The sequence below is a fragment of the Erinaceus europaeus genome, chromosome 16, assembly GCF_950295315.1.
Source record: "Erinaceus europaeus chromosome 16, mEriEur2.1, whole genome shotgun sequence".
NCBI lineage: Eukaryota > Metazoa > Chordata > Mammalia > Eulipotyphla > Erinaceidae > Erinaceus > Erinaceus europaeus.
Genome location: NC_080177.1, coordinates 10,373,900 through 10,391,123, shown reverse-complemented (window position 1 = coordinate 10,391,123; position 17,224 = coordinate 10,373,900). Strand labels below are relative to the sequence as shown.

Sequence of the window (17,224 nt, the reverse complement as noted above, 5' to 3'; positions counted from 1 at the left end):
AGGTGCTTTGCTAAGATCCCTCCCCAGGTCAAAGAGAAAGTCTGTTCATTGTTGACCTTGGCTGGATGTGTTTGAATATTTTCTTGGTGTCTGGCTGGAGGGTGTGAATTATGTTTGAGGACAAATTATTCATCGTGGTGGAGGTGAAACGTTTGACTGTCATCGGAAGGGGAAATAAAAGATGCAATGAAGAGGGGCTGGGTGGTGGCGCACTTGGTTGAACGCACATGTTACTATGCATAAGCACCCAGATTCAAGCCCCCAGTCCTCACCTGCAGGGGGAAAGCTTCACAAGTGGTGAAGTGATGCTGCAGGTATCTCCCTATCTCTCTACCTTTCTATCTCCCTCTTCCCTCTCAATTTCTGACTGTCTCTAGCCAACAAATAAAGGTAATAAAAAATATTTAAAAAGCTACAATAAGGATATCATTGTCTCTGAGCACAGAAATGTTCATTATCACAACTCAACCTCACTCTCTTTGGCCTAATTAACCTTTTATTTCTTTAAAAAATATATTTATTAGTGATTTATAGAATTACAAGATAGTAGGGTTATAATTCCGCACCATTTATACTACCAGAACTCTGTGCCCCATCCCCTCCACTGAAAACTATAATAGTTATTCCAGTGTCTCAGATATGGATTGACTATATATCTATATCTGTCCATCTGTCTGTCTATATTTTTGTCCACTTTTATTCACTTCTACGGCCCTGCCTTCACTTCCTTTCTAAGCCACACTTATACCAACTACTACTTCCAAGTGCTTTTTGTTTTTGTTTTTGTTTTTTGCCTCTTTCCTCTCAGATAAGCAAAACAGTGCCTGAATTCTGGTGTTTTCAGATTGTCTTCCTTTTCCGTCATGGTATAAAAAACAGATTCCTGGTGACAAATGTTTCTAGTCCCGGTGGAACTGGGGTTCAGAGCCACCCCATCTTTACTCACATCTTCAGTCACTGCCTCTGTGGGCACAAAGCCCTTCCCTCTGAGATCCACATCATATCCTATGTGGTATCTCCCCTCAGAAGCATCAGAGAAGTCTCAAGTGTGTTCCAGCACATGCAGATTCATCACTTCCCAAGGCAACCCTCTTCTTCCAGAGTTTTCTGTCCTTATGGCTGACACCTCCTTCCCCAGAAACCCAGGAATCGAAACATCAACCTTGACGAGTTCCTATTCCTTATCTTCTACCATAGCCAACTCATCAAGACGTTCTAATTTTAAGATCTAAAGATTTCTTGAATCAGGGTGGGGTGGTGGTGGCATATCTGGTTAAGTGCACATGTTACAGTGCACAAGGACCCAGCTACAAGTTCCTGGTCCCCACCTGCAAAGAGAAAGCTTTGTGAGTGACAAAATGGGCCTGGCTACAGGTCTCTCTCTGTCTCTCTGTCTCTCTCTCTCTCTCTCTCTCTCCCTTCCTGCCTGCCCCTTCCCTCTCAAATTCTGGCTGTCTATCCAGTAAGTAAATTAAGATTTTAAAAATATCTTGAATCAGTTCATTTTTCTCCCTTGTCAAAGCTACTACTCCATCTTGGAAATCTGATGCTCTCCCTCTCAGGGACTGGCCTAGACCCACTTTACCTCTCCTCCAAGCCTCTGTCCATCTTGCCAGCAGGAGGGATGTCTGATTGTGTCATATTCCTGATTAAACCACTTCATGACTTGCTATCACTTCTGAAAAAATATACTAAGTATTTTAGGAGCCAGGTGGTGGCCCACCTGGTTGAATGCACACATTACAGTGCTCAAGGACCCAGGGTCAATCTCCCTGGTCCCCACCTGTAGAGGGGCAGCTTCACAAGTAGTACTGCAAGTGGTTCTCTGTCTCTCACTCTGTCTCCTCCTTCCCTCTCAATTTCTCTCTGACTCTACACAAAATAAGAAAAAATATTTAAAATATCTTATTTATTTTTATTTTATTTTAACAAGGGAGACACACAAAGACCAGAGCACTGTTCCAGCTCTGGTCATCTCAGAGCCTTGGGCATGAAGGCAATTACGCTGTCTTCCGAACCCTTGTTACTGCCTTTAGCCCTAAACATCATTTACAAGCCTTGGTCTGGTCTGGTGCCTGCCCTGGCTCCAGGCTAACATTGCATCAGGTTCCTCTACTCTCTCAGAGAGCCAGCCATAGTGGCTTTTTTTCACTCCACTATAAGCTATTCTTATACCTACATCTCAGGCATCTGTCAGGTTTTTCCTTCCCCGTATTCTATAGTCAACCCTGCCCTCCCTGTCTTTCTAACCTCAGACTTGATTTCCTTGGAGAAGCCACCAGAAACAGCCTTGTTATGTTCATTCATAGAAACACGGCCCCTGCCTTTCTATCTCTTTCAGCTGTGAGTTTGTAACTCTGTGTGCTGATTTCACTTGTGTCTATCTTCCCCACAACACTCTTAAGCTCTCTGAAGGGCAAGAACCCTGTAGCCATTTGCTCCCTAAGTGCCTGGCACTATAATAAGCACACCATAAATACTTCTTAGATGAGTGAATGAACAGAGGAAAGAACACCCTTGTGTGGCATTAGCTGTCATCATAGCAATAGAAAGGCCTGTTTCTCTGGTCCATCTACTAGAGCCAGAGAATAGCATGGCCATAGAAAATGCTTTTAGACAAAGGTTCCCATGAGATCCTAACCAGCAGATCAAGTCCAAACGCTTGCTTTCTTGTCATGGCCCATGTCCCTGGGCAAGTCCCAGCTCCCCCATACCTAAGTTCTATATTTCACTTACAGACCAGGTGGCTCTGCACCAGCTGTGCACACCCCCATCTCCCTCCCCCCACCCAGACCTCTTCTCCCTTCCTCTCTCCTATTTCTTCAGCTGGAGGTGACTGGGGGAACCCCTCACTGAGGTAGGGGAGTGCTTGAAACAAAATGGGTTGGGAGAAAGCCCTCTCTCTGTCTCTAGGCTGCCTGCCTTGCTATTAAGAGGACTGAGGGATTCTTTATCTTTGAAGTGATTTTTCAAAGCAAGGCTTAAACATTTGATATGACAAGAAGCTAGCCCTAGACACAGTAGGTTGCCTGCACCTCATGGCATTCTTCAAACTTAAGTGGTAGAACTGAATGCCCCTGGTTGGGCATAGTAAGCACTCCCCCCCCCTTTTGTTTGGTGGGGGCAGCAGAGGCTCTGATTGATTTCTTTCTGGTTCAATGATCCCAAAGCAGTAGACTTTCAAATTGCTATAGTTCCTCTCTCTCCCTCTCTCTCTCTCTCTCTCTCTCTCTCTCCTAAATGTTATATAAGAAACTGGGGAGGGGAATGGATTTTCCTTTTTTAACAAGTGTTTACTTTTTAAAATACTTTATTTATTGATTTGTTGGGTAGAGAAAGAAATTGAGAGAGGAGGAGGTGATAGAAAGGGAGAGAGAAAAAGAGTCACTGGTAACACTGCTTCATCATATGCAAAGTTGCCCCCTGCAGGTGGAGACTAGGGGCTGAAATCTGGGTGCTTGCACTACGTACCATGCTCTCAACTGGTTGTACCAGTGCCCAGCCCCTGAACACTGGCTTTCAAGACTGGGGTATTTTTCAAGAAGAAACTCAACAGGTTTCCATCTTCCTGATGCTTGGATCCCCAACCTTCCTCAATAGGGAAATCCCATTCTGAGAAAGGAGGCCTCCCCACTGGCTGTGCATAAATTTGCAGTGTGAAACTTATAGTGATCTTTCTGTGTGTTCTTTGCTCCATCTCTGGAATGGGTACAGAGGCACTGTCAACCTTGGGGAGGTGCCATTAATGCACTTAAATAATACTGGAAGGAAACAAGAATGATGAATCTTGTCTTTCGTGAATTGTCTTTATCTTCTCCATCTTGCATAAAAATATCCTTCAGAAAAAAAAATGGTTTAACTCTGGATGAATATGTATATTTTCCTGTGTATATGGGATGGTTTCAAGCTACACCCCACCACCCACTTCTGAATAAGAGAACAAAATCAGAAGCCTGCAATTGTGTAACATGTTAATCTCTTCTGGACCGGAGCCCATCACTGTGGTTTGGCAACACAACTAACACAACATCTCTTTTCTCATCTCTCAGACAACAACAGAAAAAAAAAAACCAACAGAGAGAGAGAGAGAGAGGGAGAAAGTACCTTGAGAATAAAGGTAATGATTAATCTGCCAGGCACAAAAAGAACCATTTGGGGATCTCAGACTCTCACTGGCTCATTCAAGTAAACAGCAGTGAGCAGGGCAAGACAGTTTCACCAGAAGAACATTAAGTCACAGGTTGGAATTGGGACAGCCAGAGAACCTCACCCGGAATCTTCAGGAACCTCAGAGCGGTTGTCTAAACATCTGTCCACATTCATGTGTGAGTGAAGGCAGGACCAGTGGAAGCAGGTGCTGGTGGGGACAGTGGTCTTTGCAGAAGCTCTATGATGCAGCCTGAGAAGGGACACAGTGGGAAAAGCCTCAAACAGAGACTGGTGTTGAAGAGCAGCTTGGTTAAAGAAACCCTCTCAGAGTTCCTGGGCACCTTCATCATGATTGTAAGTTATTTCTTGAATTCCTGGATTCTAACCCAGTAGTGCTTCTTCAGCTGGCTTGCTCGTGGTGAAGGGTTTAGCTCAGGCCTGTTTTCATGGTGTTATGTGTTACATTCAGCTCTTAGGAAAGATTAAGTTCCTTCCAGACTGTCTGTCTGGCTAGTAGCCGCAAGCTTAGACTCCCATGTACTTTCTTTACCTATTCAAAATTGTATGTGTTTAATAATGAGAAATATAAGAGGGAAGAGAAAGAACCAAGACATCCCTTTGGTACATGGGGATTGAACTCAGGACCTCGTGCATGAGAGTCCAATGCTTTATCCACTCTGTCACATCCTGGACCACTCCACTTTTTTCTATTATCCACAAAAGTGGATTGGAGTATAAGAATGGGGAAAAGGATTTTCTTCTTGCCAGAGACTTGCTCAGACTCTAAAATGGGCCCTCTGATTGAAGTCACAATGGCTTAGGAATTGTTCTCTTTCTTATATTGATTTATGCCTAGTTTGTCCTCTGACCCCCCCCCCAAAAAAAAAAAAACTCTGAGGTGACTTAGTACCTTGAAATATTGACAAGTCATAAATGTGGATGACAAGGGACAACTTGTTACTACCCGTGCTCAGGATAGATTGTGTTATCATATAGCTTGACTTTTGATCAATTAGAAGTGGTCTAGGGAGAAAAAAAAAAAAGTGTGCTGTGTGATAATCCAGCGTTGGTTTCCTGTTTTGCTTTTTTTTTTTTTTCCTTCTGCCTATTTGACTCAAGCTAATCTCCAAAGATCTTTAATGAGACAATTACAAAAGCCTTCTCAAGCCAAAGGAAGGATTGACTCTAAGAACCTCTCGAGGATTTTGCCCAGAGGTTTGCACGGCTATTAGTAAAGGCTTTAGAGTGTGTTTAGATTGTGTGAACTCTAGGATTCTCCTCTACTGTATGTCTCCAACTTTCTCTGGATCCTGAATTGTTGGCCAGAGCCAGAAAATTTATAAATAGGACATGAAATAGTTGGTTCTTATTTTTTTAAACTTTTAAAAATATTTATTGATTGATTTATTTATTCCCTTTTGTTGCCCTTTTTATTGTTGTAGTTATTGTTGTCCACATTATTGTCATTGTTGTTGGATAGGACAGAGAGAAATGGAGTGAGGAAGGGAATACAGAGAGGGGGAGAGAAAGAGAGACACTTGCAGACCTGCTTCACCACTTGTGAAGCGACTCCCCTGCAAGTGGGGAGCTGGGGGCTCGAACCAGCATCCTTACGCAGATCATTGTGCTTTGTGCCACCTGCACTTAAGTCTCTGTGCTACCACCCAACTCCTGGATTATTCTTTAAATTTTTTTTAATTATTCTCTTTATTAATTAGATAGAGATAGAAAGAAATTGAGAGGGGAGAGGAAGATGAGAGGGAAAGAAAGATACTTACAGACCTGCTTCACTGCTCCTGAAACTTCCCTCTGCTGGTGGGAACCTGGGATTTGAACCCTGGACCTTGTACATTATCACATGTGTGCTCAACTGGGTGTACCACCTGGCCCCTGCTTGATTATTCTTATTTTTTTTGCAATTGCTAATTTTAATTTACTTAAACAAACAAATACACCCACCCCCTAAATGCTTAATAATTTTCTTACCATATGTAAATAGTTTCATTTTTCTTAAGGTAAGAAACCTTTTTTTTTTTTTGCTTTGGGCAAATACAGTATGGTGTAGGAGAACAAGCCATGAAATGCATGTGAACTTCCCAAGGGGGGAAAATTGTACTTGTTTAAAATGAAGAGGAAGGCAGAAGTTTTCTAAGAGTCCATTTTCTGTCTGACGCACTCAAGAATTTTCAGGGAAGTGTGGACAGTTTCTTGCATTCCTTCTTGTCATCTTGTCTTCAGCCACTCAGCTGAAGTTGGGGAGCGGGAGTTCAAAGAAAAAGGGGAGAAGAGAAAGGAAAAGTCAATCATTCATTTTTATTCTAGTCACTATTTACTGAAAACTCACCCTCAACAAGTGACAAGCCCCTGGCTCTCTGATTCTTGAAACTTTGACCTCAAAACAGAGTGATGGTCAACCTAGACTGAATTTTGCTTCCCTTCTCCCTGACTCACGGAGGAGTAAGACTGTTTGGTGACCATGCTGAGTACAGTGCAGAGAACACAGAGAAGGAAGTGAACTAAATACCCGTGTTGCAACCCCAAAAGTTAAAACCTCTTCATTTCTTCACAAGAACCTGTTTCATAATCCCCTTCTGCCTGTGTTGAGTAAACCAAAGTGGCTCATAGCTATTCATGGTTCTGCTCCTGTTGTTTTGTTGTCTCTCTTCCTCTTGAATTCAAGGTGGGAGTTAGTGAAACCTAGGTTTACTATTGCACCCTGGGGAAAAAAAATACATCTTTGGGCCAACACTATTCATTTCCTGAAAAGTTTTAATTTCTCTCTGCAAAGCCTGTTTCTAAAGCAAATCCTGGTATAGTGTGTAGTCAATATTACAGTCCTCAAATTTGTTGAGGCTTGTGGGCATGTATAAATCTGGAATTTCTACCCAAAATCAAATGTTTATTTATTTAGTTAATTTAAATTTCATTTCATTTCTTTTGCCACCAGATTTATCACTCCGGGGCTTGACAAATCCAACTTTCCTTGCTGCCATTTTTTCCCTTTAATTCAGTAAGACAGAGAAATTTGAGAGGAGAGGTAGAGATAGAGAGGGAGAGAAACAGAGAGACACTTGCAGTACTTCCTTCATCACTTGTGAAGCTTCCCCCCTACAAATGGGGAGCGGGGTCTCGAACCCTCATCTTTGTGCATGGTAATGTGTGTGCTTCACCAAGTGCACTACTGCCTGGATCCCCTCATTAATATACATGTATGTGGATATGTATATAAATCAATGTGCTTTCACACCAAGGTTTTCCAAAGTCTGATTTATTAGAACTTGTTCATTTCCCCCCTCTTTGTCAAGTAAAAAAAAAATCTTCCTGCGTTGATAAAGTGTCCAGGACAAGGAATATTATAAAGATTGTCTAGTAGTGGGGAAGGTAGCATAATGGTTATGCAAAGTGACTCTCATGCCTGAGGCTCTGAAGTCCCAGGTTCAATTTCCACCACCACCATAAGCCGTAGCTGAGCAGTGCACTGCTAAAAAAAATAAAATAAATAAATGTCCTGAAGTTATGCAGACTCATTTGGTTCCCTTCCTGTGTCCCCCATCTCAGTGCCCTGAGCATCTGGCATCATTTTCTCTCATTCTCAAGAGAAGTATCTTGAAGAATGGTAGAGATGGCTGAGAAGAGCTACTGGTAACACTGAGGGAGAAAAAAGTGTTTAAACCAGTGCTCTACTTTGAACATTTAGGCACTGAGGTAGGTAGAGCTTCTGCCTCTGCTGTTGCCCCAGGAGACACTTTCCCACCACAGAGGAGTGTTTCAGATGCCTTGAGCTACAAGGTGAGGGATCCATATTAAATGGCTTCCACATGCTGGCTTCTGTCCATAGGTCTATTTTTGGAAATGTCTTATTATCATGCCTTCAGTGGTTGGAGGAATGAAATGGAGATGGACCAAAGCAGCAGAGCTGGAATTCTCTGTGCTGTCCAGTCCTTCCCATCCACTGTCACAATCCCTCACTCAGTGGTGGGCGGTAAACCAGAACTCCCTCTACCTCCCTGTTCCCATGAACTTGAGCCAGGAGTTCCTTCTCTATTATTTGTGGGCACTGGAGTTTAACTGGGGAGCATGCCCTTGAGACCAGGCCAAGGGTGGCCCTCAAAACCTTTGTTCCCACTCACTCTGAAGCAGGGAAGACTGCCCAGGACTGGGGAGTAGTTCCGAGGTACAGATGGGGAACAGAGCATGCTCAGCCTGTTGCCCCTGGGCTCTGGCTGGAGGGCTTCAAACTACCTGTGAAGTATGCTCCAGGGAAAGTTGTAGACGAACAATTGCTCAGTATAGTTATCTTCCTTCTCTCTTCCTCTTCTTCCATCCCCTCTTCTACTTGAACAACCTTGTAGAATTTAGAAGCAGCTTCCTCATCTTTGCTGGGACATCTTGTGGTCCCCTTGTCCTAGTTAGTACCTTCCCTAGAAGTCCATCAAATTCTGCTTCGTGTGTGCTGAGTTAAAGCCTCTCTCTTTATTTATTTTATTATCTTTATTTATTGGATAGAGATAGCTAGAAATTGAGAGGGAAGAGGGTGACAGAGAGGGAGAGAAATAGAGAGACACCTGAAACGCTGCTTCACCACTTGCAGAGCTTTCCCCCCGAAGGTGAGGACCAGGGGCTCAATCCTGGGTCCTTGTGCACTGTAACATGTGCGTTCAACCAGGTGCACCACCACACGACCCCAAAGCCTCTCTTTAGTGCTGAACTTCTCGGGATCTCCTATCATTTCTCACAATACCCACATCCATTTCCCACAGTTCTGTGTACCCTCTTCTTCCTTCAGACGTGTCAGGATTCTTTTGTTGAATACAGAATGGGGTGTGTGCCCAGAGTTGCTTCCACACACGCACGATGCCTCCTCTGTCCAATTTGTCTTCTCTGTATATTTGGGGAAGAGGGTGTCATAGCACTGTCCTACCGCTCACGGAGCTCCCTTGGTGCTGCCCATGGTGCTCCCTTGGGATGTCAGGAATCAATCCCAGGGCTTCATGCACAGTAAGGCCTGTGCTCTGTCTGCTGAGCTATCTCCCAGCCTCACCTGTCAACAGTCTGTGACACGGAGCTCACTGTGTTGAAGGTGGTGAGGTGAACAGCCAACAAGCAGTGTGGGACTCCCTCCCGTAATTCAATGGCATCCTTCCAGGCCAGACTCCTGTGTGCTAGAGGAGATCTTCTATACAAAGCTGGAGAGTCAGCTGGTAGACTGTACGCCTTGCCTTGTTCGCAGCCCAGGTTCAAGCCCCAACACAACTGGAGAGTGGCCATGGCACTGAAGGAAGCTCTGATGTCATCTCTCCCTGTCTCTCTGTCTGAGTTCAATCATACATACAAGTCTTTCAGCTCTGAAAAAAAAAAAAAAGATCTTACATATCTTCCTTGTCTGGTCATATATCCACCTTAGAGATTTATCTTTTGGCATTTCCAGGAATGTTAAAAAAGAAAAAAAAAAGCAGATGCTTTTTCTTTTCTTTTCTTTTCTTTTCTTTTCTTTTCTTTTCTTTTCTTTTCTTAACCCTGTTAGCCTTGATCTGGTCCTTGAGTGAAATAGAAAAAGAGTGAAAGTGACCTGGCCGCTCAGGAGTACGTCAGACTTCATGTGACAACAGAGTCCTGTGGTACCTCAGCCCAGTCCTCACAGCTCGAATGAACTGTGTCCCAGTTCTTCCGTCTCCTGGGTTGCCCTTCTCTTTTGCTTTCTGGATCAACAAGACCCCTGTTTTTTAAACCATTGCCCACTCGGGGGCTGGGCAGTAAACTGGTTAAGCACACATGACACGAAGCACAAGGACCGGCAGAAGGATCCCAGTTCAAGCCCCTGGCTCCCCACCTGCAGTCACTTCACAAGCAGTGAAGCAGGTCTGCAGGTGTCTATCCTCCTCTCTGCCTTCCCCTCCTCTCTCAATTTTCCTTTGTCCTAGCCAACAACTATAACAACAATAGTAATAACAACAACAATGATAAACAACAAGAGCAACAAAATGGGAACAATATCCTCCAGGAGCAGTGAATTTGTAGTGTGGGCACTGAGCTCCAGTGATAACCCTGGAGGCAAAAACAAACAAACAAACAAAAAACAAACATTGCCCACTCCACAGCCCGGACTGAGGGTTGTTTGAAGTGGAGGGACCCACCTTCCTCTGGCCCTCATACCCTGGTATTAGTACGAAATGTTGACTGTCTGAGCTCTCTGTCTCTCAGAGGAGTGGGAAGCACCCACAGGTTCACAGAATTCTTCCAAATGCTCTTCCCCTACTCACAGCAGAAAACAAACCACAAACCAGAGAAAATGTTTAGCGCTAATGCCCACTATTTCTTGCTATTGGCTGATGATTTGTCCCCAGTTCTCAGTCTTGTGTGAATTTGTGGTTCTGATGGTGGCTGCTCTGTCACTTGAAAAGCTAAGGATCTAAGATCCTTACCTCCTCCTCCCTAGAAACTCCTGACTCCCTTCCAATCCAGTGGTGAAGACCAAAGATGGGAAGGAGTTAATTACTGAGCCACACCTCTGACCAGACACTCTCTAATCCTTGACAAATCTCATGAGATAAGAGAACTGCTCATATTTTTGCAGATGAGGAAATGAAGGCTTAGGAGGGTCAATCAACCTGCCCAGCAGCCAGGTGTGAGGTACACCTGGGCTTAGAATCTAATCTCAGGCTCCCCCTCAGGGAATATCACCCTTCATCATGATGGTAGATGTTGTTGGTTGTTATTATTGTTTTTAAATGTCTGTATGTGACTTTTTAGCTTTATGTGTCTTCTACAATTTGAGGTTTCTCCCCGAAGACACTTCTTTGGGATCTCTATGGGGACATAGAGATACAGGCCACCTGGGTGGACCATCCTGCAGTGTATATATAAGTTTATCTATTTCCTTGAGAGCTCTTTTGTGGTTTGTACTTTGTCACAAATGCCAGCACTGCTGCTGTGGGTAACTTCACTCAATGCCTCCTTAGAATGGATAAGAAATTTTGAAGGGAAAATCACACTGATAAATACTTGCAGTGTTTCTCTTAAATTCCTGAGACCAGGCCCCTATTTATTTAAGCAACATTTAGTTTGCCATGTCTTATGAAAGAATAGGACTCTAACTTCTTTATCGCACTGTCTGGTTTTATGACAAAGCCAATGTTAGCCTCACTTAATGTAGCAGAGTTATTCCCCTCTTTTTATCTTTCTTGGAACACTTTGAATAAAATGAGGATTATCTGTGCTGATGATTACTGTGACATGTGGGAGAATTTTTTCTACAAGTTATGTCTAATTTAATTTTTTTTTTTAAGTCTTGATTCCACTTTGGAAATTTTGAATTGCCCTCCACTCCCTAGGAAATTGTACTTCCTTTGTGTTTTCAAATATATAGTTTTCAAAAGCAGAAGTAATAATTTGGAAGAGATTTTCATTAGCAATTGTTGGTGGCTTTTGAGATCTCTGGTATACCTATGGTGATGCCCTCCTTCTAGTTTCTGATGTAATTTGTTTTCCGCTCAGTAGTTTTATCTCTGTTTTTCTCCTTTACTTCTTCTTGCTAGTCTTAAAGTATTTGCCTTAAATACTGAAATACTGTAAATACTATTGAGAATTTATAATATATTTTAAAATATGTATCCTTTAGTTAAGAAAGTTTAGAAAATCAATATCTCTTTCCTTCTGAACAACATAGAATTATTATTGTTGTTGTGATTTTTTTTCTTTTTTTTCCTTTTTTTTTTTTTTTTTACCAAAGCACTGCTCAGCTCTGGCTTATGGTGGTGCAGGGGGTTGAACCTGGGACTTTAGAGCCTCAGGCAGGAGAGCCTCTTTGCATACCCTGTTGTGCAAAGAGGGTACCTGCCCTGCCCTACCCTGTTGTGATTTTTAACCAGAGCACTGCTCAGCTTCATCTTATAGGCTTGAACCTGAGAGTTCTGGTATTCCAGGCATGAAAGACTATTGCACTACCTCCTCAGTCAGAAACCGTATGATTTATTACTAAAAGCATAATTATAACCAGTTAGTTTGCAGTTCTTCTTAGGTGTCATAATTGCCTAGTATTCAAATTCTACCCTTGTTATTACTGGTGTTTTCAGTAACAGACATCTACTTAGATGGACTCTCGTGTACTGTCTTGGCTTAATTGTGCAGTGTGTGAGGAATGTTTTCAGGAAGACAATGTGAATGAAAAACTCTATCAGTCTCTTTCTGCCTAATACGTCTTCATTTTACCCTAAGTGATAAATCAGAGGATGGGTTTTAGCTCTGTGATCTGTTTGGCTCAGCCTTTGCCAGGAGTCATGACAATGTTGCCCTGTACTCTTGAACCATCTGTTAGCGCTCTACTTTAATGTCCTCACTACGTGTGTTTCTCTGGATACACATAAGGGTTTCTCTTTCTTTCTGAAATATCACCCTAAGACAAATGGTGAATTTACTACATTTGTTGTGTTCTAGATGTATTATTCATCTTCAATTTAAAATTTGCAATGGGGCCGAGCAGTGGTGCACCTGGTTGAGCACACATGTTACCATGTACAAGGATTTGGGTTCAAACACCTAGCCCATACCTGCGGGGGGTGGGGGAAGAAGCTTCATTAGTGGTAAAGCAGTGCTGCAGCCCTCTCTCCATCTCTCTCTTTCTCTCTCTCCCTTCCTCCCTCCCTCCCTCCCCCTCCCCTCTTAATTTTTCCCTTTCTTATCAAATTAAAAAAGAAATAATGAAAGGAAAGTTACTTACCAGGAGTTGTGGCTTTGTCATTCAAGCACCAAGCCTTAGTGATAACCCTGGTGGCATAAGAAAGAAAGGAAGAAATAAAGAAAGAAAGAAAGAAAGAAAGAAAGAAAGAAAGAAAGAAAGGAAAAGGAAATTACAATATTTGCAGGTTATAAAAATTCTCATTTTCATCATCTTGTCTTTCCCCGGACTACCCTCCTTTCTCTTTTTAGAACTCTCATTGTTACATGTAACTATAAATAGATAGACAGACAGACAGACAGATAAATATATATAGATAGGTAAAATTTGACCCTCTCACCTTTCTCTTCTCTTTGTCACCTTTTCACATATGTATATATTTTTGCCACCTGGCTTCTTGCTGATTCTTGATGCCTACATGACTCCACTGCTCCCTGTAGTTATTTTTTTTCCTTTTATATATTTTTATTTTTTCCTTAATTGGGGATTGATGTTTTACATTTGACAGTAAATGCAATAGTTTGTACATGCATAGCGTTTCTTAGTTTTCCACATAACAATACTTTATTTTTATTTTTTTATTTACAAAAAGGAAACATTGACTAAACCATAGGATAAGAGGAGTACAACTTCACACAATTCCCACCACCAGAACTCTATATACCATCCCCTCCCCTGATAGCTTTCCTATTCTTTATCCCTCTGGGAGTATGGACCCAAGGTCATTGTGGGATGCAGAAGATGGAAGGTCTGGAGAGACAGAGAGAGGAGAGGCACCTTCAGCTCTGTTCACTGCTCATGAAGCATTTCCCCCTGCAGTTGGGAACAGGGGATTTGAACCTGGATCTTCACACATGACGATGTGTGCACTCTGTCAAATAAGCTACCCTCCACATTTCTGCCCAATCACTCCTTCATAGCTCCTCACCTTAATCTCTTTATGGTGAATTAAGTGTCATTATCTCAACTCAGTCTTCCAGCTCACCAGTCCCCTATTCAGTTGCAGCTAATGATCTGTTTCATTCATTCACTAAATCTGTTTCTTTAATAGGTTTTTATGTGGATAAATTCCATTGGGCTCTTTCCCTTCTTTTTCTTCTCCTGTGTGTTTCTTTCATTTCTTTAGCTCACTCACTAACTAGCTCTGATTCATTCATGGTATTTTGACAATCATCTCAAGTTGTGGGAGGGGAGTCTACCACCTGGCTGATTTGATCCACAGACTCTCACTCATGCTGGGGAATTTCTTCTGGTGTTTTGTAAATTTGCACTGTAGATCCTTCAGCAGAGTTTATTTTCCTCTCAGGCATACTGAATGGCTTGAACAGTGTTCTTACTCTTCCAGAAGTGATCTGCACTCGCTTCTGCTGTGTTGTCTGGCTGTAGCACCAACCAGCAATCATGATTACAAAATGGAAAAGCAGAAAGAAGAGATCAATAAATGTGGGTGCCTTATGGAAGTAGTGTCTCCCCAAAGACGGGTTTCTGCTCCCTGTCTTCCACAAGGGGTATTTGACCAAGAGTCACTGGAAGTTCATGCTTCCTGCAAACCCTGCTTCTCTCCAAGCCCTGCCTCAACACTACCTGGAGGAGAGGTTTCCTACAGGCTGCCAGCAGCAGTGAATCTGACAGGACAGACTAACCTACAAGGTTCCTCAGTTTCCAATGGCCTGAGGAGCAAAGTGTGTCTTCTGGGTAACAGTGCAAGGCCTGGAGACGCCTAGAGCCAGCCTTGATCCTGCTGACTTGACTCAGAACACGTGCTGCTCTCAGTGATGTCCGAAGGAGAAGTCTGTTTCTGTCTTCTACTTTCCAGAAATGGACTTAGTCAGATTGCCCTTAGTGGCAAAGTCCATTGCAACATTTCCTCATTACTCGACCAAAAATAAGGACATAGAGTGAGAGTAGAAGCTGACTCCTCTCCACTCATTGACCTTGTGAGGAGGCCAGGGCATGCAGTGGAGGGCTCTGAGGAAGAGAAACCTGACCAAAGTGAGATGACACCAAGCAGACAGAACTGTCCCGCTGCTCGTATAAGAGTTCACACAGAAGCAGGGTTTGGCCCCTCCAAATGTTTTAAGGAGTTGCTCAGAATATGTTCAGAAGAACCCTCATGCCATGGCATGCAAATGAGTAAGTCAAAGAAAACACACCATCCTTCCCCAGTTTGCTTAGAAAACAGTTACACCAGGTGGGCAGTGTTCTCTCCACTGCAAAAATTACCAGAGCCTCTGAAGTTCAGAGTAAGTCCTCAGTGAGGGCTGGGGGATTTCTTTCCTTGTTTGCAGATATTTCATGGAACTAAACTCTGCAGATAGATGTAAGGAATTACAGGGCTGGGGATGGATTTAAGAAACAAAGCAGCCCTGGGTCTCCTTCATAGTAGAGTCTCTCCAGGTGGGAAGCCTCTCAAGCAATTCCAGACATTGTTGATGTCTCTACTTATCATTGGACAAAGGCAGAGAGAAATTGAGAGAGGAGGGGGAGGTAGAGAGGGAAAGAGACAGAGAGACACCTACAGCCCTGCTTCACCACTCATGAAGCTTTCCCCCTGCAGGTGGGACCAGGGGTTTGAACCCAGGTCCTCATGCACTGTAATAAGTGTGCCTAACCAGGTGCACCACTGCCTGGCCCAGCCCTGACACACATGTACATCTTAATAACTGTTCACTGAGTTTCTTGTGGCTCATGGGACCATGACCAAGTCCTTGTCCATACTAGAGTTATTTGGGATTCCAGTGAATGCCTGATGTGGGTCAGAGAAGGAGAGCATTGTTCCTCTCTGCCTGGTGGAAATAATGGCATTTGATCACCTTTCATTTCTGAGACCTGCATTGGGCCTTGGGGCAGTTTCCAAGCCCCTGGGACACTGAGCTTGGCTGTTTGCCCAATCACCTGGTTCTCAGATCTCAGATTCCACTCTTTTTATGACCCTACCCTAATGTCATCTCTTTGCAAGTACAGCGGGTTCTTGAGGAGTGATTGATATTCTGATATTCTCTCTGGCTATATCTCATGAAATTCTTTCTTTCTTTAAACCAGAATGTTTAGGTTTCAGTCTTGGTTCTTGGTGACTCTTTCTGCTATGACTGAGAAAGTTTTATCTCCCAGTTGGAAAACCAACTGACCGTAAAGTCGTGTCTCAGTCTGCATTCTGTCCTCATAACGGGAACAGCTAGACCCAGTCGCTGTGGTCATGGCAGAAACAGGGTTATTTCAACAAGGGACAGACTCTGCATTGCAAGGTGACTGCTTAGTGACTTGGTGAATTCTGTCAATGTCTCCAGACTGTCATTGTGTCTTTAAAATGGAGATTAATACTGGGAGCCCTCTGAGAAGTGATGCATGTTTTCTTTCAGAAAATGCCCAGCTCTGCATACATGCTCAGTACCAGCTGTAAAAGTCACGTGCACTCACACCTGGGCCCACTGCTTACTGCCAGCATTGAATGAAAGTTCTCTTCATTTCTCTTTTTTTTTTTCTAGTTGGGAAAATTAACAGTAAATACAGTTGTTGGTACAACTGTATTTCTCATTTTTCAGTAAAACACTCTTACCCCCAGCCTAAGTCCTTCTCCACCATGTACTAGGACCTGAAAGCCCCCCCATCCCCCTAGAGTCCTTTACTTTGATGTAATACACTAAACCCAGTTCAAGCTATGCTTTGTGTTTCCATATTCTGTTCTTATTCCTCAACTTCCGCCCATGAATAAGATCATCCTATATTCATCCTTCTCTTTCTAGCTTATCTCACTTCAAATGATTCCTTCAAGCTCCATTCAAGATTTGGTGAAGAAGGTAAATTAATAATTTTTAATAGCTGAATAATTGTGTATTGAGACCACAACTTTCTCAGCCACCCAGCTATTATTGGACACCTGGTGTGCTTCCAGGTTTTGGCTATTACACATTGTGCTGCTATGAACATAGGTATACACAGATCTTTTTGGATGCATGTCTTCAGGTTCTTAGGATATATCACCATTTTTAATAGCTGAGTAGTATTCCATTGTGTATATACACCACAACTTACTCAGTCACTCAGTCTGTTGTTGGACACCTGGGTTGCTTCCAGGTTTTAGTTATTATAAATTGTGCTGCTGTAAACATAGCTGTACACAAATCTTTTTGGATGGGTGTGTTGGGCTCCTTAGGATATATCCCCAAGAGAGGAATTGCAGGGTCATAGGGTAGGTCCATTTCTAGCCTTCTGAGAGTTCTCCAGACTGCTCTCCACAGGTGTTGGAGCAATTGACATTCCCACCGGCAGTGCAGGAGGGTTCCTTTGTCCCCACAACCTCTCCAGCATTTGTTGTTGCTGTCATTTCTGATGTATGAGACTTCTCTTCACCTCTGCACCTCTCTAAGCTCCTCCCCTAGGCTGTAAAATGCAAACAGTAAA

At 43.1% G+C, this 17,224-nt stretch overlaps 1 protein-coding gene across 1 annotated transcript in view; it reads left to right on the top strand.

Annotated features, from left to right (window-relative positions):
* Positions 1–4,029: 4,029 nt before the first annotated feature.
* AQP9 (aquaporin 9) overlaps positions 4,030–17,224 on the top strand; it is a 48,574-nt gene continuing 35,379 nt past the window's right edge. The window contains exon 1 of the mRNA XM_007533724.3: positions 4,030–4,503. Coding sequence (XP_007533786.2) covers positions 4,390–4,503 — 114 coding nt within the window. The 5' untranslated portion in view covers positions 4,030–4,389. The remainder of the gene's footprint in view (positions 4,504–17,224) is intronic.